Source organism: Saimiri boliviensis, chromosome 4, assembly GCF_048565385.1.
Source record: "Saimiri boliviensis isolate mSaiBol1 chromosome 4, mSaiBol1.pri, whole genome shotgun sequence".
NCBI lineage: Eukaryota > Metazoa > Chordata > Mammalia > Primates > Cebidae > Saimiri > Saimiri boliviensis.
This window is the reverse complement of record NC_133452.1, coordinates 88,093,516-88,117,655: the sequence shown is the minus strand read 5'-3', so window position 1 is coordinate 88,117,655 and position 24,140 is coordinate 88,093,516. Positions and strand designations below refer to the sequence as shown.

At 47.3% G+C, this 24,140-nt stretch overlaps 2 protein-coding genes and 1 pseudogene across 3 annotated transcripts; 1 reads left to right on the top strand and 2 right to left on the bottom strand.

Annotated features, from left to right (window-relative positions):
* Nucleotides 1-219: 219 nt before the first annotated feature.
* LOC104652808 (ferritin heavy chain pseudogene) lies at nt 220-13,407 on the bottom strand (annotated as a pseudogene).
* Nucleotides 3,585-4,217, top strand: PEX39 (peroxisomal biogenesis factor 39). The gene has a single exon (XM_039467741.2). The coding sequence runs from the start codon at nt 3,642-3,644 to the stop codon at nt 3,942-3,944; it is 303 nt and encodes a 100-aa protein (XP_039323675.1). The 5' UTR covers nt 3,585-3,641; the 3' UTR covers nt 3,945-4,217.
* Nucleotides 4,800-14,698, bottom strand: RPL7L1 (ribosomal protein L7 like 1). 2 transcript variants are annotated; one of them, XM_074397814.1, is made up of 7 exons: nt 14,398-14,698; nt 13,414-13,519; nt 11,146-11,306; nt 9,719-9,856; nt 8,960-9,069; nt 8,589-8,803; nt 4,800-8,216 (listed from the first exon to the last, which is right to left on the bottom strand). In XM_074397814.1, exons 1-6 carry the CDS (start codon nt 14,436-14,438, stop codon nt 8,595-8,597), a joined length of 765 nt encoding a protein of 254 aa, XP_074253915.1. In that variant the 5' UTR covers nt 14,439-14,698; the 3' UTR covers nt 4,800-8,216; nt 8,589-8,594. The 2 variants fall into 2 exon arrangements, with proteins under 2 accessions (XP_074253915.1, XP_039323674.2); XM_039467740.2 differs by having other exon boundaries at nt 11,146-11,309; nt 14,398-14,697.
* Between the last annotated feature and the right edge of the window lie 9,442 nt (nt 14,699-24,140).

The following is a 24,140-nucleotide window of genomic DNA, read 5'->3' as shown; positions in this document are numbered from 1 at the left end:
AGGCAATTCTCCTGCCTGAACTGGGATTCAGGCACGTGCCACCATGCCCAGCTAATTTTTTGTATTTTTAGTAGAGACAGGGTTTCACCATGTTGACCAGGATGGTCTCGATCTCTCGACCTCGTGATCCACCCGCCTCGGCCTCCCAAAGTGCTGGGATTACAGGCTTGAGCCACCGAGCCCGGCCCGATTGTTTTTTCTTAGTAGCGTGAAAACAGTTTTGGGGGGTGGGGGGTACCAAATTTCTTTATTAGAAGGAATGGTACAAAGAACTTAAGTGGATGTTTTGGTACAACTCACAGAAAAGGTAAAGGAAAGTCCAACATGCAAGCACTGCCTTGGTGACCAGGGAAGTCACCCCGTGGCTATGGGGAAATTAGCCTAAGGCTTAGCTTTCATTATCACTGTCTCCCAGGGTGTGCTTGTCAAAGAGATATTCTGCCAGGCCAGACTGGGGTGCTCCCATCTTGCGCAAGTTGGTCACGTGCTCACCGAATTCTTTGATGGATTTCACCGGCTCATTCAGGTAATGTGTCTCAATGAAGTCACACACCGGGGGTCATTTTTGCCAGTGGCCAGTTTGTGTAGTTCCAGTGGTGACTGATTCACCTTTTTTCCCCAAAATGTGATGCACACTCCATCGCATTCAGCCCGCTCTCCCAGTCATCATGATCTGGTTTCTTGATATCCTGAAAGAAGATGTGGCCACCTCCTTGGTTCTGCAGCTTCATCAGTTTCTCGGCATGTTCCCTCTTCTCATGAGATTGGTGAAGAAAGTACTTGGCAAAGTTCTGCAAAGTCACATCATGGCGGTCAAAGTAGTAAGACACGGAGAGGTAAACAGGTGGCGTAGAGCTCTAGGTTGATCTGGATGTTGATGGCAGCCTCTGAGTCCTGGTGGTAGTTCTGGCGCACCCGCGAGGGGCATGCGGTAGTCATGGCGGCGGCTAAGGAGAGGCGGCGGAGCGGCGGGGTCTGCGCGGCGCTGGAGCGGCGGCTGAGGCCTTGGGGCGGTCCGACGGCGCGGTGTGGAGGTGATGGAGGGCTGGCTGTGGGTGGCCGGCCGGGTGGGGGACAAGCGCCGGGTTCTGTCCAAGCACTACTGAAGCAGGAAACCGCGGCGAAGAACGTCTCTCTTTTTTTTTTTTTGTTTGTTTTGAGACGGAGTTTCGCTCCTGTTACCCAGGCTGGAGTGCAATGGCGCAATCTTGGCTCACTGCAACCTCCGCCCCCCAGGTTCAAGCGATTCTCCTGTCTCACCCTCCCGAGTAGCCGGGATTACAGGTATGTGCCACGACGCCCGGCTAATTTTTATATTTTTTAGTAGAGACAGGGGTTTCATCACATTGGTCAGGCAGGTCTCGAACTCGTAACCTCAGGTGATCAGCCTGCCGGCCTCCCAAAGTGCTGGGATTACAGGGGTGAGCCACCGCGCCTGGCTCTGTATTTATTTTTTATGTCTCCTTTAATCTGAGATCATTCTTAGCTTTTTCTTTATCTTTTATGACAATGACATCTGTAAAGTGTCAGGCCAATCATCGTGCAGAATGTCTCTCACTTTGGTCTCTATTTCCTCAAGATTAGATGTGAGGGAACATTCTTTGGGCAGGACTACTACAGAAGATAATGTTGTGTCCTTCCCAATGCCAGTGCATCACATCAGGAGGCACATGAGGCCAGTTTGTCCTTTTTTTTTTTTTTTTTTTTTTAAAGACTGAGTCTCACTTTGTTGCCCAGGCTGGAGTGCAGTGGTATGATCTCAGTTCACTGCAACCTCCCTGCTTCCTGGATTCAAGTGATTCTCCTGTCTTAGCCTCCCACGTAGTAGGTACCACCATGCCCAGCTAATTTTTGTACTTTTTTTTTTTTTTTTAAACGGAGTCTCGCCTGTCACCAGGCCTCGGGTGATCTGCCCACCTCTGCTTCCCAAAGGGTTGGGATATCAAGTGTGAGCCACCAAGCCTGGCCATTAAGCTTTGATTCTTTGATTAAGGTGATGTTCACCAGATCAGTCTAGCTTTTGATAATTTTTTTTTTTTTGAGTCGGAGTCTTGCCCAGGCTGGAGTGCAGTAATGTGATCTTGGCTCACTGCAACCTCCACTTTCTGAGTTCAAGAGATTCTCCTGCCTCAGCCTCCTGAGTAGCTGGGATTACAAGTGCGCACCACCACAACTGGCTAATTTTTGTATTTTTAGTAGAGACAGGGTTTCACCACTTTAGTCAGACTGGTCTGGAACTCCTAACCTCGTGATCCACCCACCTTGGCCTCCCAAAGTGCTGGGATTACAGGAGTGAGCCACCACCGTGCTCTTGGCCGCTTTTGATAATTTAAAAACCTGACTTTCCAAGCAGTCAGAGCAGCTGCAGCACATCTGACCTGCCTTCACTTTCTATCTTCTCTGGGAGCACCAGGAATTGAAGAATGGCAGGAAGTGTGAAGAGAGTGATGTGGCTCTGGCTGGGTGCGGTGGCTAACACCTGTAATCCCTGCACTTTGGGAGGCCGAGGCTGGGGAATCACTTGAGGTCAGGAGTTCGAAACCAGCCTGGCCAACATGGTGAAACTCCGTCTCTACTGAAAATACAAAAATTAGCTGGGCTTGGTGGCCTAAACCTGTAATCCCAGCTACTAGGGAAGCTGAGGCAGGAGGAGGATCACTTGAATCCAGGAGGCGGAGGTTGCAGTGAGCTGAGATGAGGCTGCAGTGCGCTGAGATCGTGCCACTGCACTCCGGCCTGGGCGACAGAGTGAGACTTCGTCTCAAAATAATAATAATAATTATTATTAAGAGAGTAGCGCCGGGCGCGGTGGCTCAAGCCTGTAATCCCAGCACTTTGGGAGGCCGAGGCAGGTGGATCACGAGGTCAAGAGATCGAGACCATCCTGGTCAACATGGTGAAACCCCGTCTCTACTAAAAATACAAAAAATTAGCTGGGCATGGTGGCGTGTGCCTGTAATCCCAGCTACTCAGGAGGCTGAGGCAGGAGAATTGCCTGAACCCAGGAGGCGGAGGTTGCGGTGAGCCGAGATCGCGCCATTGCACTCCAGCCTGGGCAACAAGAGCGAAACTGCACTCCAGCGTGGGCAACAAGAGCGAAACTCCGTCTCAAAAAAAAAAAAAAAAAAAAAAAAAGTAGCGTAGCTTGGTGGCGGTGTCACTCCTGAGGCCCCTCGGAACAACTCTACAGTTATGCTTTGTCCGGTGCTGCGAAGCCTAGAATGGGGATTATCCCCCGCCATGCGTTGTACCTGAATCCCTGTAGGAGCGCCTGTGGGTGTGCACAAAAGTGGGCATGTGCGCGGTGCCGATGCATGTACGGGTCTTTTTGCCTGCAGCGGCGCGTCCGCAGGCACGTTCCGTCCTGTGCTAGACTTCAGGTTTTGACGCGTCCCTCACTTTTTCTTCTAAAGCACATTCCAAGTTGGGCACTCTGGGTTTGGCTAAATCGTGCATGCGTCTAAAGCGTTTCTGCAGGAAGCTGGGTCAGAGCTCTCAAGTGCTCCCCCCGTTCTGGGCCGGCTTGGTACGGTCTACGGCGTCCCCTTCTCTCCACCCCCCCACCCCCCCACCCCCGCGCCGTGGTAGTTGCACCCATTCCGTCCGGAAGTGCTCGCTGCTTGCCCGTCAGGCTTCGCGACATGGAGCGTCCCCGCAGTCCCCACCGATCGGCCCCGGCCTCTGCCTCGGTCACCCTGGCGCAGCTCCTGCAGCTGGTTCAGCAGGGCCAGGAGATCCCGGGCCTAGAGAGACGCCACATCCAGGCGATCCACGGCGAACCCACAGCGTCCCGGCTCCCGCGGAGGCCCAAGCCCTGGGAGGCCGCGGCTTTGGCCGAGTCCCCTGCTCCGACCCTCAAGATAGGAACGGCCCCGGCCCCGGCGGACCCTGGCTTGGCTGAGGCAACGACTGCACCTTCTTCATGGCATACAGTGGGGTCCTGAGGTTCGAGGTCCTTTCCCGCGGAGATCTGGAGGGCGTGGCTCCAGTACCCTGAATGCCAGTTACTCATCTTTTCGCCCTGACCTGTCTCAGCTGGACTTGTTCCTGCAACCGCCATCGGGGTTTTGTATTTGCATTTCTGGGACATGATACGCAGTTAAGAAAAATTCTGTTTCAGCCCGTATATGTAATAAAAGGTTTGATGATGTAACTTGGGCCCAGAAATGACTTTGAAGATACATTAAATAAAGGAAAGCCCAAAGCATTTAAATAAACCAAGACTAAAATCTTGGCTCTTGGAATCAGCTGGATCAGGCAAGGGGCTAGAAAATTAGAACTTTGGAAAGGGTACCACAGCTACTCTGAAATTAGTCCTTTTATGTTAAATACGCCGCCTGGCTCAGTCCACTTACTTTCTCAACACTAGATTTTACTTTCTTTCTTTCTTTTTTTTTTTTTGAGACGGAGTTTCACTCTTGTTACCCAGGCTGGAGTGCAATGGCACGATCTCGGCTCACCGCAACCTCCGCCTCCTGGGTTCAGGCAATTCTCCTGCCTCAGCCTCCTGAGTAGCTGGGATTACAGGCACGCGCCACCATGCCCAGCTAATTTTTTGTATTTTTAGTAGAGACGGGGTTTCACCATGTCGACCAGGACGGTCTCGAACTCTCGACCTCGTGATCCACCCGCCTCGGCCTCCCAAAGTGCTGGGATTACAGGCTTGAGCCACCGCGCCCGGCGATTTTACTTTCTTTACAAAAGCTAGAGTGTACCTGGTGCGTGCTGACATGAACATACCCTAACCCACAGATTATGTAACAGGTCTAGCTTTTCGCAAAAATAAGGATTGTCTCAAAACTTGTTCAAAGAATTAGTTATGTCATGGTACATATATACAAGTGCACAAATTTTATAACTTATTTGTATACAATTATAAGTTACAAACTTGTCTTATTATGCTTTTTATTTTAAAAAAAAAAAAAACACCTTATTTTTAGTCAACGTACTCCCTTTTATTTTATTTTTTTTGAGACGGAGTTTCGCTCGTTACCCAGGCTGGAGTGCAATGGCGTGATCTCGGCTCACTGCAACCTCCGCCTCCTGGGTTCAAGCAATTCTCCTGCCTCAGCCTCCCAAGTAGCTGGGACTACAGGCACATGCCACCATGCTCAGCTAATTTTTTGTGTTTAGTAGAGACAGGGTTTCACCATGTTGACCAGGATGGTCTCGGTCTCTTGACCTCATGATCCACCCGCCTCGGCCTCCCAAAGTGCTGGGATTACAAGCGTGAGCCACCGCATCCGGCCTCCCTTTTATTTTTTTTGAGGAGTCTCTTTCGCCAGGCTGGAGTGCAGTGGTGCAGTCCCGGCTCGCTGCAACCTCACCTCCTGGGTTCAAGCGATTCTCCTGCCTCAGTCTCCCAAGTAGCTGGGATTACAGGCACATGCCACCATGCCCAGCTAATTTTTGTAATTTTAGTAGAGGTGGGGTTTCACCATGTTGGTCAGGCTTGTCTCGAACTCCTGACCTGTGATCTGCCCACCTCGGCCTCCCAAAGTGCTGGGGTTACAGGTGTGAGCCACCACGCCAGGCCCTCCCTTTTATTTATTTACCAGCAGTTTGCTCCGACAGAATACATCACAAACTATTGTTTTGCTTAAACCTTTTAACCACCGTATCAGGCACACAGATTGGAGGGTATTAGCTCCCATTTTACAGAGTGGAAACATTGTACCCATATTTACTGTAAGAGCTGAGATACAAGCCTTGGGCTTCCAAAGTCACAATTTTTTTCCATAACTTTGTAATACATCATTTTAAAGTAATCTGATTTCACAATGTTTTACAGTATAAGATTAACATCTATAGCTTCTCTTCTTGGCAGGTTACCTCTGGAGAGAACCCATCTAATTACTTCATAAGCTGGCACATTTTAAGGCAGTTGCACCTCTAAGTCCCAGCTATGCTTGAGGGTCCCAGGAGCCAAAACTGCAGCCAAATTGATCTGATAGGACCAGGGAATAGAATGGTCAGGTATGTTTCCAAGTTTATCCTCGGCCTGAGCATCCTTACCAATTGCTCAGATGGCAAGTGGGGGGCAACTAAGTGAAGTGAGTAGCAGGAAGAACCATTTGGGGTGGACACTGATGAAAAACATGAGCAGTATCAGACTCACTGTTTTCAGGACGAAAACCCCCAGATGCCCAGTTGCTGATCTACTATCTGCTATGTCATTACCAGCAGGACAAAGGGCAATATTTCTGGAGACTAGAATATGCAAGGAAAAAATTAAGCTGCCTGCCTATCTGGGGCCTACAAAGCCAAACAGTGCTAATTTCATCCCAGGCAAACAAAATTGTTCACTCCTTCCTGACCTGGGTTTTAAGGAAGAGTGCTGATCATCAGAGAACCAGGTGATTCTATTCTGAAGCCTAGGGGAAAAAATGGTGGGCATTTCCAAGTTGTAGATGTACAGGGGGCAACACTATCTGCCACCATGAAGGGAAAAAGCGATCTTGGTAAGCTTTTGTCTTCCACAGGACATGGAACCAGGGCCTGCATGACCAATCCTGATTAAAAGCAGGACTTCCTCATATAGGGTACACAAGGGCCAGGCATGGCTGCTTATGCCTGTAATCCCAGCAATTTGGGGAGGCCCAGTTGGGTGGATCACTTGAGGTCAGGAGTTTTTTTTTGTTTTTTTTTTTAATTTGAGACGGATTTTTTTTTTTTTTTTTAATTTGAGATGGAGTTTCACTCTTGTTACCCAGGCTGGAGTGCAATGGCGCGATCTCGGCTCACCGCAACCTCCGCCTCCTGGGTTCAGGCAACTCTCCTGCCTCAGCCTCCTGAGTAGCTGGGATTACAGGCATGCGCCACCATGCCCAGCTAATTTTTTTTTGTATTGTTAGTAGAGACAGGGTTTCACCATGTTGACCAGGATGGTCTCGATCTCTCGACCTCGTGATCCACCCGCCTCGGCCTCCCAAAGTGCTGGGATTACAGGCTTGAGCCACCGTGCCCGGCGAGGTCAGGAGTTTGAGATTAGCCTGGCAAACGTGGTGAAACCCTGTCTGTCTCTACTACAAATATAAAAATTAGCTGGGCATGGTGGAGCATGCCTACCAGCTGCTCTAGCGGCTGAGGCAGGAAAATCAATTGAACCCAGTAGTTGGAGGCTGCAGTGAAATGAGATCACACCACTGCACTCCAGCGTAGGCAAGAGATTCTATCTCAAAACGAAGACAAAAACAAAAAAACCCAAAAACCCATAAGGTACACAGGTATCTGACAAGGTTCTAAACGTCCTAGAACGGCAAGCAAAATTTTGAGCATATACGTGTTTTCCTGGCGAAGGGGTCCTCATTCTCAAATACTTTTTCCTTTTAGGAAAAAGTACTAAGCCAGTGTCAGATTGGGATACAAAATCCACCAGACACACTTAGAGCCAGTCAATTCTGAGAGCTCTCAAAGCCATCACTGAAAAGCTGGAACAGACTGAGCAGAGACAAGTAAACATTTATTTTTGTACCTTTCCTCTTATGTGTATTTCAAGTCTTTCTCACAAGGCCCCAGGAATCGCCAGATTCAATTATGTCCCTGGGCTTGTCCACTGCTGCAGGAGTCTTAGGGAGTCGTGTACAAATGCTAGAGTTACTCGATTACCAACATTAAACCCTAGGATAAGAGATGCAGCAAAGCAGAACTCCTTCCTCCATGGAATGTGCTGATTTCAGACGAGGCAGCAGCCAATGTAGAACACGCTGGAATTCTTCCTTGGAACTGGACTGTGATGAGAGGTGCCTGCCATGAACATAAGCTACTGTTTTTTTCTTTTCTTTTTTCTTTTGAGACAGAGTGCTCGTTGCCTAGGCTAGAGTGCAATGGTGTGATCTTGGCTCACATCAACCTCTGCCTCCCGGGTTCAAGCGATTCTCCTGCCTCAGCCTCCCGAGTAGCTGGGATTACAGGCATGGGCCACCATGCCCGCTAATTTTTGTATTTTCAGTAGAGACAGGGTTTCGCCATGTTGGTCAGGCTGGTCTTGAACTCCTGACCTTAGGTGATCCGCCCTCCTCAGCAGGAGTAAGTACTGGGATTACAGGCATGAGCCACTGCGCCTGGCCAGCTACTGTCTTTTCTTTGACCCTTCCTTTCCAGTTTTTAAAGATAGAACAGGAAATAATCTTCTCTGAAGATCCTTGATACAAATTCTCCAAAACCAAAAACACATGCTTCCACTTCATTGATAAAAATTTGTTGCAGTTTGGCACCTAGAGTAAATACAACAGGAATAAAATGTAATTTCAGAAAGAGTTAAGATTTCTTCAGCAATATAGATGATTCACATCTTCAAGTCCTTTTTGCAATCAGTTATTAATATTCTTTCCTCATTTCCAACTAAATGACTACGGCAATAGTTTTTAGTTATTTGACATTTTTAAGCCTATAACTACTAGGCTATGCATAGCCCCACATCCTAATCAGATATTCATTGCTCCCAGGTCTCCAACTACTTGTACCCACCTCCTCTTTCCTCCCAATCTCAAGGTTACTCTCAATAACTGGTAAATGCAAAAAGAACTTTTAAAGTGGCAAGGCGTGGCCCACCCACAGTCCAAGAGCAGTTCTCAGCCCTGCCTCACCTGGTTCTAGTTCAGCTGGCGGATGAGCTGATTGATGCGTTCACCCCGATAGCCAGGTTTGCCCATCTCCTTGAGGAAGCCCACTCTATTTTTGGTAGCATGACGGGCCACTGAGAGGTGGAAAGGGCGCAAGAACCATGAGATCTCCTGGAAATGCTTCCCCGGGAAAGCAATTTCATGAATGAGGTCTTCCAAGCAAATGACACCAAACTTCCCTAAGAAACAAAGGCACATATTCCTTTATTCAACATGTATCCAGCATATACTAAGCTAGGCACTCTGGCAGGCTCTTGGGACCCCAAAAATAATACAACCAGAATCTCACATCAAAAAAATCTTTCTCCAACTGATCCCTAAGCTGCAGCACTCACCCAGGTGCTCCTCAATCACAGTGTTGTCTGTCAGAGGGATGGTCTTATTCTTGACCCTGGCTTGTCCACGTTTCAAAATGAGTTCCCGGACAGACTTCAGATTTGGAAATCTATGTGGGTAAAAGAAAGCACAGTTTTCACCAGCACCTGGCACACTATATACCAGTCCCGCAGCCTGGCCGAGAAGGTTGGAGAGGTTTTCCCACCCACCCCCTTCTCCCTGCCAGCAAGTGTTCTGTAAGCACATGCCATCTGGGATGCTTGGAAACATTCCTGATTAAGAACTGATGTGACCCCACTTACATAATTAGAAATTTAAATTTATGGATGTAAATGTTCACCAGGGAAAACATCGCCAACAAAAACAAAACAGAAACCATGTCCTAGCTTAGGGTCTAGGACTCAAGATGGCGCAAGAGCTAGAAATGAAATCCAAGCTTTTGTTGAGTTTCAATGTTTGAGCAATACTACTCTTACACAAGCACTGCCCACTTAGCTCTGCTTTAAGACTTCCAAGAACCAATCTCTGCTTGATCCAGCCTTAGCCTACAACTGAACCAGCCCTACTCCAGCACTGTTAAGACCCCTCCCTAACCCGTGTGCTATGGTTCTTACAGCTACCTGCTGATTTCAGGGTGACTGTGGTCACAGCAAAATGTTCCTTCTACAGCAACATGAAGCCTGGAGAGCAAGACCCAGTGCACCCTAACACACTCAAAGAGAAATCTAATGTGAATTCACACGGGAAATCTTACTTACCCCCAGGTCACATAAGGTTCCACTATACGTAGCATTTTTAGGGTCTGGGGAGTGACTTTTACAAAGACACCACTAAAAATTTTCTTTAGGCGAAGTCTTGCAATGGTTCTCTGCACCAGTAAACTCACACCATCAATCCTGAAATGAATAGCAACACAAGTCAGACAGACTCCCTCCAGTTTATGTCAGTCCAGCAAGCACAGTATTGGAGGTCACTACACTGGGTATCTGGAGTAAGACCATGCCTTTAAGAGCTCAGTTTAGTGGGAGATGGTTATGAAAACATATCCTTTCATGATGTGGGGCAATGCCTGGAGTGCTACGGAAACACAGAGAAAGTCCCTGAATTTGTGTGTGTGTCAGGGGTGAGGGGAGTGGTGTTATGTAGGTCTACACATGTCCAGCTAAGCAAGCTGGATGTGCTTGTATGGGCAGTAAAAGCTACTGAAGATTTTTTTTTTTTGAGACGGAGTCTCACTCTGCCACCTAGGCTGGAGTGCAATGGCACCATCTTGGCTCACTGTAACCTCTGCCTCCTGGGTTCAAGCAATTCTCCTGCCTTAGCCTCCTGAGCAGCTGAAACTACAGGCGTACACCACCATGCCCAGCTAATTTTTGTATTTTCAGTAGAGACAGGGTTTTGCCATGTTGGCCAGAATGGTCTTGATCTCTTGACCTCGTGCTCTGCCCTCCTTGGCCTCCCAAAGTGCTGGGATTACAGGCATAAGCCACCGTGCCTAACCACTACTGAAGATTTTAAGCAGAAGCAACACCACCAGATTTCCTTCTGACAATCACCAAGGGCGGTGTATGGGACAGATCACAGCGTGACACTAGAGACAAGGAAATCCAGGAGGAATGTTAATAGTCTAGGAAAAATATGCACAATGGCAGAGGGCCACAAAGGACAGAGCTCAGAAATATGCAAAAGCCACAGGGTGATTGGGTAGGGGAAACAGCAAGAAGTAGAGTTGTACAAAGGGGTGGGGATGGGGTCAGGAAAGTTCTACTAAATGAGGGAAAATATCTCCCCTTCAAAGAATATGCTTCATCCACTTGGCCTTGTTTCAGTTCCTAGAATGATTTCCCCACCTCAGGACTTTAGCACGTATGCCTACAAAGTCTCCCAACACCGGTGAACACCTTTAACATCTTTCAGGTCTCAGGCTGAAGTTCCTGCTTTAGAGAGGGTGTCCTCAACCCATCTCCTTAGTGAGCACTTTACCCTCACATCACTTATTTCCAAGCCTATCTGTCTAAGGAGGTCTTCCAAATACTGCAGACTAAATTGTACTTAACCCTGACATCCTAGGGTAACTCGCCTGAGTGGCTTGGGGCCTAATATCTTATCTCCCTAGAAATGGGTCTAAAGTTTAACCAGCAGTTTGCCCCAGCCTCATGCAATTAGGAAGACACCAGTTCCTTACCTTTCGATGCGTACAACAAAGGCCAAAGAATGTTTATCTGGCAATTCCAAGGCGTGAGGCTTCACTTCTAGTCGTCTGACACGCACCTTGTCACGTGTCTGCCGCCAGGAATCATGCAGGAATGATTCCAATCGCTTAAACCTGGGCCCTTTTCCTTTCCTCTGCTACAGAGAAGACAGACCATCATCACCATCATCATTTTGTGCCTCCATACATTTTTACTTTTAGAACAGTAATTCATGAGTGACAACTGATAGAGCTTTTGCCCTGTGTTCTACAATGGGGAGCAAAGCAAGACCCTCTGTTTTCATATAAAAGAAAAATTAGAAACCAAAGTAAAAGTGGAGTAGAGAAAACTTGGGAATTATTGGGAAAAATAATTAACAAACAAAAAATTAATTTACATGCTATTAATCAATGTTTACTAACAAGTTTCCTGAACTCCAGCATTTTGCCCGCAGGTGTTCAATATTTGCTAAACGAAGACATCAACCATATACACTTGGCGCCCTGCATCTACAATTCTACCAATCCCAGATGTAAAATATTTCAGAGGAGCCCATATGCAGTGGCTCATCCTGTAGTCCCAGCTACTCAGGAGGCTGAGGTGGGAGGATCTCTTGAACCCAGGAATTCAGGGCTGCAAGGAGCTATGATCCTGCCACTGCACTTTAGCCTGGGCAACGGAAGATGTCCTCACTCCTTTTTTTTTCAAGATAGAGTCTCGTTCTGCTGCCCAGGCTGGAGTGCAGTGGTACAACCTCAGCTCACTGCAACCTCTGCTTCCTGGGTTCAGGCAATTCTTCTGCCTCAGCCTCCTGGCAAAAGACCTTACTCCTAAGAAAAAAAAAAAAAAAGACCAGGTGCAATGGCTCACGCCTGTAATCCTAGCTTTGGGAGGCTGAGGTGGGCAGATCACCTGAGATCAGAGTTAAGAGACCAGCCTGGTGTGGTGGCAGACACCTAAAATCCCAGCCAGTGGGGATGCTGAGGCAGGGGAATTGCTTGAACCCGGGAGGTGCAGTGAGCTGAGATGCCACTTCATTCTAGCCTGGGCGAAAGAGGAAAATCCATCTCAAAACAAAAAACAAAAAATCAGGGGGAAAAATATGAGGCCAGGTGGGGTGGCTCAGGCCTGTAATCCCAGCACATTGGGAGGCCAGGAGTTTGAGACCAGTGTGGCTAAGGTCAAAACACCACTACTGAAAAGACAAAAATTAGCTGGTGGCTGGGAGGGGTGGCTCATGCCTGTAATTGAAGCACTTTTCGAGGCTGAGGTGGGCAGATCATTTGAGTCCAGTAGTTGGAGACCAGCTTGGCCAACATGGTGAAACCCCGCCTCTACTAAAAATACAAAACTTAGCCCAGCACAACGGTGCATCCTGGTAATCCCAGCTATCTGGGAGGCTGAGGCAGGAGAATAGCTTGAACCCAGGAGGCGGAGGTTTTGGTGAGCCAAGACAGCATCACTGCACCCCGGCCTGGGTGACTGAGTGAAACTATCTTGAAAATAAAATAGCTGGGCGCGGTGGCTCAAGCCTGTAATTCCAGCACTTTAGGAGTCCGAGGCGGGTGGATCACAAGGTCAAGAGATCGAGACCACCCTGGTCAACATGGTGAAACCCCGTCTCTACTAAAAATACAAAAAATTAGCTGGGCATGGTGGCACGTGCCTGTAATCCCAGCTACTCAGGAGGCTGAGGCAGGAGAACTGCCTGAATCCAGGAGGCGGAGGTTGCGGTGAGCTGAGACCGCGCCATTGCACTCCAGCCTGGGTAACAAGAGCGAAACTCCCTCTCAAAAAATAAAATAAAATAAAATAAAATAAAATAAAATAAAATAAATTAGTTGGGTGTGGAGGCACATGCCGGTAATCCTAGCTACTCGGTTGGCTGAGGCAGGGGAATTGCTTGAGCCCAGGAGGCAGAGGTTGCAGTGAGATTCTGCCACTGCACTGGAGCTTGGGCAAGAGTGAGACTCTTGCCTCAAAAAAGCAAGCTATTAATCCAGAGATGATTTAAACCACACGGGCGTATAGATTGTATGTAAATACTACAACCATTTTATATAAGGGACTCCAGCAGTGTCAGATTTAGGCATCTGTGGGGGGTCCTGGAACCAACCCCTTAAGGATACTGCGGGATGACTATACCTAGTTTGTCAAACCGTTGCCGGGAACTTGTCAATATCAAATACAGTCTAACACATGCTGGATAAAACTCACCAAATACAAATTCTAATTACTTCCTCTTGGTTCCCCACCATTACCTCCTTCTTTGCCAAAAGTGCCTGCTTTGCCTGAGTGGCTTTGAGGGCTTGATAAGCCTTCCTCTTTTTCAGGAGATTTTCTGGAACCAAAGGGATTTTTCTTTGCCTGATGCAGAAAATTGGGATCAGAGATAACATTTAGAAAAGTGGCTCGTCTGTAACCCCAGCACTGATCACCTGAGGTCAGGAGTTCAAAACCAGCCGGACCAACATGGTGAAACCTTATCTCTACTGAAAATACAAAAATTAGCCGGGCGTGGTGGCGCACGCCTGTAATCCCAGTTACTCTGGAGGCTCAGCAGTAGAACCGCTTGAACCCGGGAAGCGGAGGTTCCAGTGAGCTGAGATCGCGCCACTGCACTTCACCCTAGGCAACAGAGCAAGACCCCATCTCAAAGCAAAAACAACAAAAAAGAAAACGAACATTCAATGGATTCCCAAACCAATTCAATATACTGGGCTTCAGGGAACATTACTGTTTTCAAGTGTCTGACGATTCCCCTGAAACCTGTGGTTTCTGACTCCAGCCCTCAAAATGTACTCCTAATATTCACTCACCCCCCCAAAGCCTCCGAAAGTAATGAAGACTTTGGCCCCTGGGTTCCTGTAAGTTAACAGGGTGTTCACTGCCACAACTCTTTATAGGCACTAGCAGCGATGAGTCTAGTAAAACCCCATGGGGTCGGGAGGGTGGAGATCTATCTGCAGGGTCAGATAGGTCATATACTTGTTAGACTGGGTGAATTCCACTGTGGCACTCCAGTCCGCTGCCTGTCAATTCTCGCTTCTCTAGATAACCCGAACTTGACCGCGGTCCCCTCTCTTCTCCACCCCAAAGCCACGGCTCCTCATCCCAAACCTCTGTAAACTGTGGCCTTTTCTATTCCTAGAGCCCACAAGAATCGGCCACCGAAGCATAAACACCGTGGATGGCACCAGATACTCAAGACCCAACTCCAAGAATTCAAAGCCCCAAACACTCACTCTGGCTCCGCCATCTTCCCGGTGTAGCAGCTACTGATCATGCGCAACCCCACCACGTGAGGAAAACAGCACTCGTGCGGCTTACTTGACCATAGAGACGTCTGTTCTAGCTCAGGCTGGAGGACCCAAAGAGCCAACTTCCATTTAGGAGCAGTGAGCCGCTGAGGTCCTGCTAACCACAATTCCTGCCCAAAGTTGCAGGGCTTCCAAGCTTTTTAGAGCCTGTGTCATTTTCAAAACTCAGCCCTTTTCTTGTAAGTTAGTTTCACCATACTGACAGCTTGGCGGTGAACAATGAAGTGCTTCCCGCAATGTACTTCCGGCTTCCGCTCTAGCGACGGCGCCGCACTTCCGGCGTGGCTCTGCTGAGCGTCTCTCAGGAGAAGGACTGGCCAGCTCCGGGAAGCGTTGTCGGTCTATGGGAGGCCATGGCTTTGGGTCTCATATGTAGGTGGAAGTGTTGGTTGAGGACTTAAGATTGGTAAAGAAGGTAGCTGCGATTCCGTCTGCTGGGCTCCGTCGGGTCCTTAAACACGTTCTTTAACCCCTCTATATACTGCGGGTTCATTACCCATAAAGTGGGTATACAGTAATAATAGATGTACCTAATGGCGTTACGAGGATTACTGGAGATTCCCTATAGAAAGTGCTTAGCACAGTGTCTGTTACTATTACTGCTGGACCGAAAACTACAACATGCTTCCTTGCCATATAAAACCGTTATACAGGCCAGGCGCGGTGGCTCACGTCTGTAATTCCAGCACTTTGGGAGGCCGAGGCGGGCGGATCACCTGAGGTCAGGGGTTCGAGACCAGCCTGACCAACATGGAGAAACCCTGTCTCGAGTGGAGGTTGCAGTGAGCCGAGATTACGCCACTGCACACCAGCCTGGGTGACAGAGCAAGACTCCGTCTCATAAATAAATAAATAAATTCGTTACACAGCTCTCATCGCCTGGAATATGCGTTCTTCCCTCCCGGTCTATATAAAAGCCTGAAAAACAGTAGGCCGGGCGTGGTGCTTACACTTGTAATCCCAGCACTCTGGGAGGCCAAGGCGGTGGATCACTTGAGGTCAGGAGTTGGAGACCAGTCTGACCAACATGGTGAAACCCCGTCTCTACTAAAAATTAGCTGGGCATGGTGGCTCGTGCCTGAAGGACCAGCTACTAGGGAGGCTGAGGTAGGAAAGTCGATGGAACCCGGGAGACCCGGGAGGGGGAGGCTGCATGAGCCGTTTGCTCCAGTGCGCTCCAGCCTGGACGACAGACTGTCTCAAAAAAAAAAAAAAAAAAAAAAAAAAAAAAAATTGAAAGTTTCTTTATAAATTAAAAATTCTGAAAAACAACACAAGTCCTGTCATCTCTGGAAACCTCCAGAGCAGCACTTCTCAAGCATGAATATTGAATGGGAGTCATCTGAAGATTGTACTAAAATACAGATTTTTATTCAGAAGGCTGGGTGGGGAGTTGATATTCTGCATGTTTAACAGGCTTTGGAGTGATGCTGGTGCTACTGGTCTATGGGCTGGCTAATAAGACTCTAGATAGAGTCTGAATTCCCTCAGCACATTATTATATTTTTAATATTTCTTCCAGGTGATACTCGGAGGGCAGGAACCATGCCTGCTTACTCATCACTGATCCTAAGGCTCTAGCACCAATTTCTTGATTTTGGCACTGTTGATACTGATATTGGTGGCAGCTGAAGGCATCGTATTGCCATGTAACTAGTCCAGCCAGAAAGAGTGCCATGGGCAGAGGTCACTGTCTGATGAATGTCAGGACAACACAGTCTTCAGGGTCACGCACTGGAAGAGGAAAGCTCATTCTCTTTGAGCACCTCACCATGTATCTTCATAAAGAGGCAAAACACAAGTGTCGCTAAAGTGTAAGACATCCACTAAATAGTAAACCAAAAAGCAGAAAGTTAATGTTTTGTGGTTTCTCCTGTCTAGGGATAAAAGGTAGATTCTGTGGTACCAATAATATTAGAGGAGGAGGGATTTTAGGGTTAACAATACTCCAGCCAGGCGCTGATGGCTCACACCTGTAATTCCAGCACTTTGGGAGGCTGAGGTGGGTGGATCACTTGAACTCAGGATTTCAAGACCAGCCTCGGCAACTTGGCAAAACAAAACTCCATTTCTACTAAAAATACAAAAATTAGCCAGGTGTGGTGGCGCACGCCTAGAGTCCTAGCTACTTGGGAGGTTGAGGCAGGAGAATCACTTGAACCTGGAAGGCAAAGGTTGCAGTGAACTGAGATTGCACCACTGCACTCCAGCCGGGGTGACAAAGCAAGAGCAGATCAAAACTCCCGTGCTGATCAGTAATGGGATCGTGCCTGTGAATAGCAACTGCACTCTAGACTGGGCAACATAGCAAGACCTCGTCTCTTTAAAACAAACAAAAAAACAAAACAAAACAAAGGACCAGTATTTCAAGGCTGAATGGGATTGAGGCCAGGATTACGGAAATGGTTTTCCACTGCCAGCAGATGGTGCTAGGAGAGTACTTATTCTCAACGGCAAAGCTATTACTCCACCAGACTGACCCAGGGAAAAAGAAAGGAGCCCTCCTCTTCAATCGAACAATTATTCACTAACTGAATATGTGTTTACTGAGCATTCAGCATGTGCCCTAGATCCTTTTTTCAAAGTGAGGTTACTGAGGCTGGGCATGGTGGCTCATGCCTGTAATCCCAGCACTATGAGAGGCCGAGATAGGCAGATCACCTAAGGTCGGAAGCTTAAGACCAGCCTGGCCAGCGTGGTGAAACCCTGTCTCTACTAAAATACAAAAATTAGTCAGGTGTGGTGGCACATGCCTGTAACCCCAGCTACTTGGAAGGCTGAGGCATGAGAATCGCTTGAGTCTCGGAGGCAGAGGCTGCAGTGAGCTGAGATCATGCCACTGCACTCCAACCTGGGGAACAAAGTGAGACCCTGTCTCAAAAAAAAAAAAAAAAATTCCCAGTCCTCTTGTGAACTTGTCTCTTCATCATGTACAGTTGGGCGGCTGGGGGGAGGATATCAAATCCCAACGCTTGCCCTCCAATACTTAAATTGAAGGAGTCTTGGGAAGATCTTTTCAACTTTTTTCATACCCCATTGGGAGTGGGTATGAGACGCTAAATTTCTCCGTGATTTTGAATTTTGAGCAGAGTGATGATGGAATGAAGTACAAGATTTGAGACAAGACTTTTTTTTTTTTTTTTTTTTTTTTTTTTTTTTTTTTTTTTTGAGACAGAGTTTCGCTCTTGTTACCCAGGCTGGAGTGCAATGGCGCGATCTCGGCTCACCGCAACCTCCGCCTCCTGGGTTCAGGCAATTCTCCTGCCTCAGCCTCCTGAGTAGCTGGGATTACAGGCACGCGCCACCATGCCCAGCTAATTTTTTGTATTTTTAGTAGAGACGGGGTTTCACCATGTTGACCAGGGTGGTCTCGATCTCTTGACCTCGTGATCCACCTGCCTCGGCCTCCCAAAGTGCTGAGATTACAGGCGTGAGCCACCGCGCCCGGCCTTTTTTTTTTTTTTTTTAAGACAGAGTCTTGCTCTGATGCCCAGGCTGGAGTGGAGTGTCATGATCTCAGCTCATTGCAACTGCCACATTCTAGGTTCAAGCAATTCTCCTGCTTCAGCCTCCAGAGTAGCTAGGATTACAGGTGCCCACCACCATGCGCGGCTAATTTTTCTATTTTTAGTAGAGACGAAGTTTCACTGTGTTGGTCAGGCTGCTCTTGAACTCCTGACCTCAGGTGATCCACCTGCCTTGGCCTCCAAAAGTGCTGGGATTACAAGTGTGAGCCAACACGCCCGGCTGGTTATGGGTATATATTTATGTAACAATTTTGGAAGCATATATGAAAAAGTGCTGATGGGGGTCTTTTGGGAAATAGTAGTAGGGTCTGGAATGGGAGGAAAATTTCCATTTTGTGATATGCCTTTTGTTTACCACATATGTATTAGTTTTTTAAAAAGCTCTGAGTCAGGTTGGTGGCTCACATCTGTAATCCCAGCACTTTGGGAAGCCCAGGTGGGTGGATCACTTGAGCTCACGAGTTTGAGAACAGTCTGGGCAACATGGTGAAACCCCATCTCTACAAGAAATATAAATAATAGGCTGGGTGCGGTGGCTCACACCTGTAATCACAGTACTTTTGGAGGCCAAGGCGGGTGGATCACTTAATACCAGCAATTTGAGACCAGCCTGGGCAACGTGGTGAAACCCCATTTCTACTGAAAATATAAAAAATTAGCCAGGCGTGATGGTGCACACCTGTAGTCACAGCTACTTGAGTGGCTGAGGTGGGAGGATTGCTTTAGCCTGGAGGGTCAAGGCTGTAGTGAGCTGAGGTCTGCCACTGTACTCCAGCCTGGGCAACGAGAGTGAGACCCTGTCTCGACAGACAGACAGATAGATAGATGATAGATAGATAGATAGATAGATAGATAGATAGATAGATAGATAGATACATAGACAGATAGACAGACAGATGGCTGGGTGTGGTGGCTCATGCCTGTAATGCCAACACTTTGGGAGGCTGAGGTGGGTGGATCACTTGAGGTCAGGCATTCAAGAGCAGCCTAGTCAACATGGAAAACCCCGTCTCTGCTAAAAAAAAAAAAAAAAAAAAAAAATTATCCATGTGTGGTGGCGGGTGCCCATAATACCAGCTACTTAGGAGGCTGAGGCAGAAGAATTGCTTGAACCTGGGAGTTGGTGGTCGTAGTGAGCCAAGATCATGCCACTGCACTCCAGCCTGGGTGACAGCAAGACTCCATCTCAAAAAAAAAAAAAAATATATATATATATATATATATATATATATATATGTGTGTGTGTGTGTGTGTGTGTGTGTGTATGTATATGTGTGTATATATGTATATTTGTATACTCACATCTGTTGTATATACGTATATATGTATACATACACACACACACACACACATATAAATTAGATGGGTATGGTGGTGTGTGCCTGTAGTCATGCTACTTGGGAGGCTGAGATGGGAGGACGGGTTGAGCATGGGAGGCGGAGGTTGCAGTGAACAGAGATTGTACCACTGCACTCCAGCTTGGGTGACAGAGCCAGACCTTGCCTCAAAAAGAAAAAGAAAGCTCTGTAAGTAAGTGGATTTTTGTGGTTCTCCAAATTGGCTTCAGAATCCCTTTCCTAACATGTCCCTGATTAATTTCAATATTCTCTGTACTTCTGGACTATTTGGAATCCTATTCTTTTACTTAAAGCAAAGCTGCTGCACCCAACACACCCTAAAGGGAACTCTATCTGCAATTTCCCATCTTCTCCGTCCTCTTTCTTGTATTAAGACACTTCTTGCAGTCAGGTAGCTTCATTTTGCTTCAAGCTTTGCTTGTGTTCTTGGAGAGTGACAAGATGTTATCAGGAAGCAGGTAGGAAAGAGGTTAGTATGAGAGCAGTGGATGAACCTGGAGTTGAGGAAGACAACGTGGACAACAGCTTTTGATCCTGATGAAAAACAAGCATACGGTAGCAAAAGTGGGAAGGAAGGAAGGGGAGAAAACAGGTGAGGGGCAGCAGCCTTTTGAGACTCGAGGATAGACAGGAAAGCTGGGGTAGGAAGGTGAAAGTATGTAGCAGGTAAGACTAAAAGCAAACCAGAACAACCCAAACTTCTGAATTATTTCAAGGATAATGGAACATGGCCCTTTTTACTTTTTTTTTTTTTTTGAGATGGAGTCTCACTCTGTCAGCCAGGTTGGAGTGCAGTGGCATGATCTCAGCTCACTGCAACCTCCGCCTCCCGGTTTCAAGTGATTCTCCTGCCTCAGGCTGAGTAGCTGGGACTACAGGCTTGTGCCACCATGCCCAGGTAATGTTTTGTATTTTTAGTAGAGATGAGGTTTCGCCATGTTGGCCAGGCTGGTCTTGAACTCCTGACCTCAGGTGATCTGCCCGCCTCAGCTTGGATTACGGGCATGAGCCACCGAGTCTGATTCGCTCTTTTTACTTTCTATAGGTCTTCAGTAACACACTTTTAATTAATTAATTAATTAATTGAGACAGAGTCTCGCTCTGTCACTCAGGCTGGAGTGTAGTAGACGATCTCGGTTCACTGCAGTCTCCGCCTCCCAGGTTCTAGCTGTTTTCCAGCCTCAGCCTCCTGAGTAGCTGGGATTATGGGCACCTGCCACCACGCTATTTTTTTTTTTTTTTTTTTTTAGCAGAGACAGGTTTCACCATGTTGACCAGGCTGGTCTTGAACTCCTGACCTCAGGTCATCCACTCAAGTTGGCCTCCCAAAGGGCTGGGATTACAGGCGGGAGCCACCTTGCCTGGCCTTAGTAACACACTTTAGACCCTAAGACGTAGGGGCCAAGACCAGTCTTCCTAGTTTGTGGGCAAAGACACCGTGACTGAGAGTTAAGTTGTATAAAGATATGTGATTATATGATAGATGGAGTATGAAAACCCATTTCCACATTCTGCTGCCAAAGACATTTTTTGCCCACCCAGTTGAACTGCCTTCCTTGACCTTCATAAAAGTAATCTTTTCCCAAGGAACTTCTTGCCTTTGCAATTGGTTTCAAAAGACAGACTCCAGCACATACCCAAGAGTAATGCAGATTAGGATTTCTTTCTTTCTTTCTTTTTTTTTTTTTTTGAGATGGAGTCTCACTCTTATCACCCAGGCTGGAGTGCAGTGGTGCAGTCTAGGCTCATTGCAACCTCCACCTCCTGGGTTCAAGCCATTCTTCTGTCTTAGCCTCCAGAGTAGCTGGGACTACAGGTGCACCATGCTCGGCTAATTTTTGTATTTTTAGTAGAGATGGGGTTTCGCCATATTGGTCAGGCTGATCTCAGACTCCTGACCTTCAGTAATCCTCCTGCCTCGGCATCCCAAAGTTCTGGGATTATAGGCACGAGCCACTGCGCCCGGCCTGAGTTTCTTGTAAAGGTCTTTTATCTGCAGCAGTGTAGGCAGGCAGGTCATATTCCAGAATCCACTTTATACTACATATGTGCTCCTGCCATTTGTGAGCATACTGAACCAGATTTCTCCACATAATTAACAATTTAATTACGAAAGTCTTTTATATTTGTTACTGAAGAAAGTATATATTTTTTTCTCAAGTGTAACTCAGAAAACTACTAAGAATCAGGGCATGGAAATGTAAATTATAGCTCTCTGCAATTTATAATGGCAGTTCAGATGAATTTTATTTTTTGAGACAGGGTCTTGTTCTGTCACCCAGGCTGGAGTGCAGTAGCATGATCATGGCTCACTGCAGCCTTGAACTGGGCTCAAGCAATCCTCTGGCGTCAGCCTCCTGAGTAGGTGGGCCTATAGGCGTGTGCCACCATGCCTGGCTAATTTTTTTTTTGAGACGCAATTTCACATTTTTTTCTTTTCTTTTCTTTTTTGAGACACAGTCTCACTCAATCACCCAGGCTAGAGTGCAGTGGCTCAATCTTGGCTCACTGCAAACTCCGCCTCCTGGGTTCAAGCGATTCTCCTGCCTCAGCCTCCTGAGTATCTGGGATTATAGGTGCCCACCACCACACCCGCCTAAAGTTTTGTATTTTTAGTAGAGATAGGGTTTCGCCGTGTTGGTCAGGCTGGCCTTGAACTTCTGACCTTGTGATCCACCAGCCTCAGCCTCCCAAAGTGCTGGGATTACAGGCATGGGCCACTGCACCGGCAGAATTTCACTCTTTTTGCCCAGGCTGGAGTTCAATGGTGCAATCTTGGCTCATTGAAACCTCCACCTCCTGGGTTTTAAGCAGTTCTCCTGCCTCAGTCTCCCAAGTAGCTGGGATTACAGGTGCCTGCCACCACACCCAGCTAATTTTGCATTTTTAGTAGAGATAGAGATATGGTTTCACCATGTTGGTCAGGCTGGTCTCAAACTCCTGACCTCAGGTGATCTGCTTGCTTTGACCTCCCAAAGTGCTGTGCGTGAGCCACCATGCCTGGCCTGCCTAATTTTAACATTTTTTTGTAGAGACAGGTCTCACTGTGTTGCCCAGGCTGGTCTCGAACTCCTGGCCTTAAGCAATCTTCCTGCCTCAGACTCCCAAAGCACTGGGATTACAGGCATGAGCCACATGCCCAGCCCAGAAAAATTGTAGCATCCCATTTTCTTCTCTCCTGAACTCGTCAGTTCCTGAATGTATATTTGTGTGCTTGTTCCCCCTGTATACTCTGAGCCCCTTGAAAGCAGAAAGCATGTCTGAATTATCTGCATATCCCAATGTCTAGCATAGTGCCTGCCACACAGTCAACTGCTCAAGTAATAATGTTGGTTAATAATCCATGACCCTGGACGCCAGGGCCTAGCCCTTTTGAGAACAGCAGAGCCAGAGCCCTGTCTGAGCAGTGCTGTTCCAGAGCCCCCACATTGTAAAGGTTTCTTTTGTTTCCCTTACCTTTCCCCCAGTAATTCACCTGCCACTTTCTGTGTCAGGGAGCACTAGGGCCCCTTTCCTGGAATGTTCTCCCATACACAGGGCTGAGGACTTTAACCGTCCTAAGAGAAGATGCCTGTCTTTCCTCTAGGCATGACCCCAGGGAACAGACACAGATCCTAACTTAGCAGCCAGATGATCATTCCTTTTAATTATTAATTCCTGGGGCACTCCCATTGTAAATGACCTGAAGAGGGACAAAAATGTCCTTCTGGACACATGTTTATCCTTAGCAAGAAGAGAAGCTTGACATCAGGGCAACACTGTTTGAGAATGACTTTTTTTTTTTTTTGAGATGGAGTTTTGCTCTTGTTGGCCCAGGCTGGAGTGCAATGGTGCGATCTCAGCTCACTGCAACCTCTGCCTTCCTGGTTCAAGCAATTCTCCTGCCTCAGCTTCCTGAGTAGCTGGGACTACAGGCATGAGCCACTACGCCTGGCTAATTCTGTATTGTTAGTAGAGACGGGATTTCTCCATGTTGGCCAGGCTGGTCATGAACTCCTGACCTCAAGTGATCAGCCTGCCTCAGCCTCCCAAAGTGCTGGGATTACAGGCATGAGCCACCACGCCCGGCCAGTATTGACTTTTTTTTTTTTTTCTTTTTAGAGAGTGACTTTCTATTTATGTACTGATTATTGCTGAATCTTGATTTCCTACTGCTCTTAGGACATAGGAGAGAATCTAATTAAACCATAAGAGAGTACAAGTGTAAATTCTAAGCCCTAAAGAACAATTTGTCCCCAGAAATACAGAAGCTTCCCTAACAATTTGGGTGGAAAATTGCGAGGGCAGGAATTCAGAAGGGGCTTGTGGGGCTGATTTTATACATAAGGTTATAGAGTTATTTTTCAATACATTTGGTCAGATATGTTGAATCCAAAGAGAAACATGTTAATTCTGGAATATGTCTTATGTAAAGTCATTTATCCCTTAACTTTCTCCTTGTCCTTGCAGAAACAAACATAACAATTGAAGAAAACCTCCTGCAGAGTGAGGCTCACTTACCTGACTTTTCACAACCCCACTTTTCCTTCCATAGCTAAGGACTTACGCGACAGGAGTGGGGATGGAGGCCAGAGGTGCACGGGACCAAACCTCCTCACTGACCAGCTTCATTCATTTGAAACTGTTTGGAAAGGCCAATCAATTAAAATCCTATCCTTTCTCTGACTGGGGTAAACTGATTTTAATAATGGTTAATCTATTGAAATAGAATTCTCATTGAACACTTACCCTTTCCTTCTGGGAAAAGCAGCCATTCCTATTTGCAAAATCAAGACAATCACAG

Excerpts from the sequence above, each read along its gene's own strand:
- PEX39 (XM_039467741.2), top strand. The coding sequence starts at position 3,642 with ATGGAGCGTCCCCGCAGTCCCCACCGATCGGCCCCGGCCTCTGCCTCG.
- RPL7L1 (XM_039467740.2), bottom strand. The coding sequence starts at position 14,438 with ATGATCAGTAGCTGCTACACCGGGAAGATGGCGGAGCCAGA. Across the intron at positions 13,520-14,397 it reads GGGAAGATGGCGGAGCCAGA|GCAAAGAAAAATCCCTTTGG; the intron begins GTGAGTGTTTGG and ends TTTCTGCATCAG. Across the intron at positions 9,857-11,145 it reads TTTGTTGTACGCATCGAAAG|GATTGATGGTGTGAGTTTAC; the intron begins GTAAGGAACTGG and ends TATTCATTTCAG.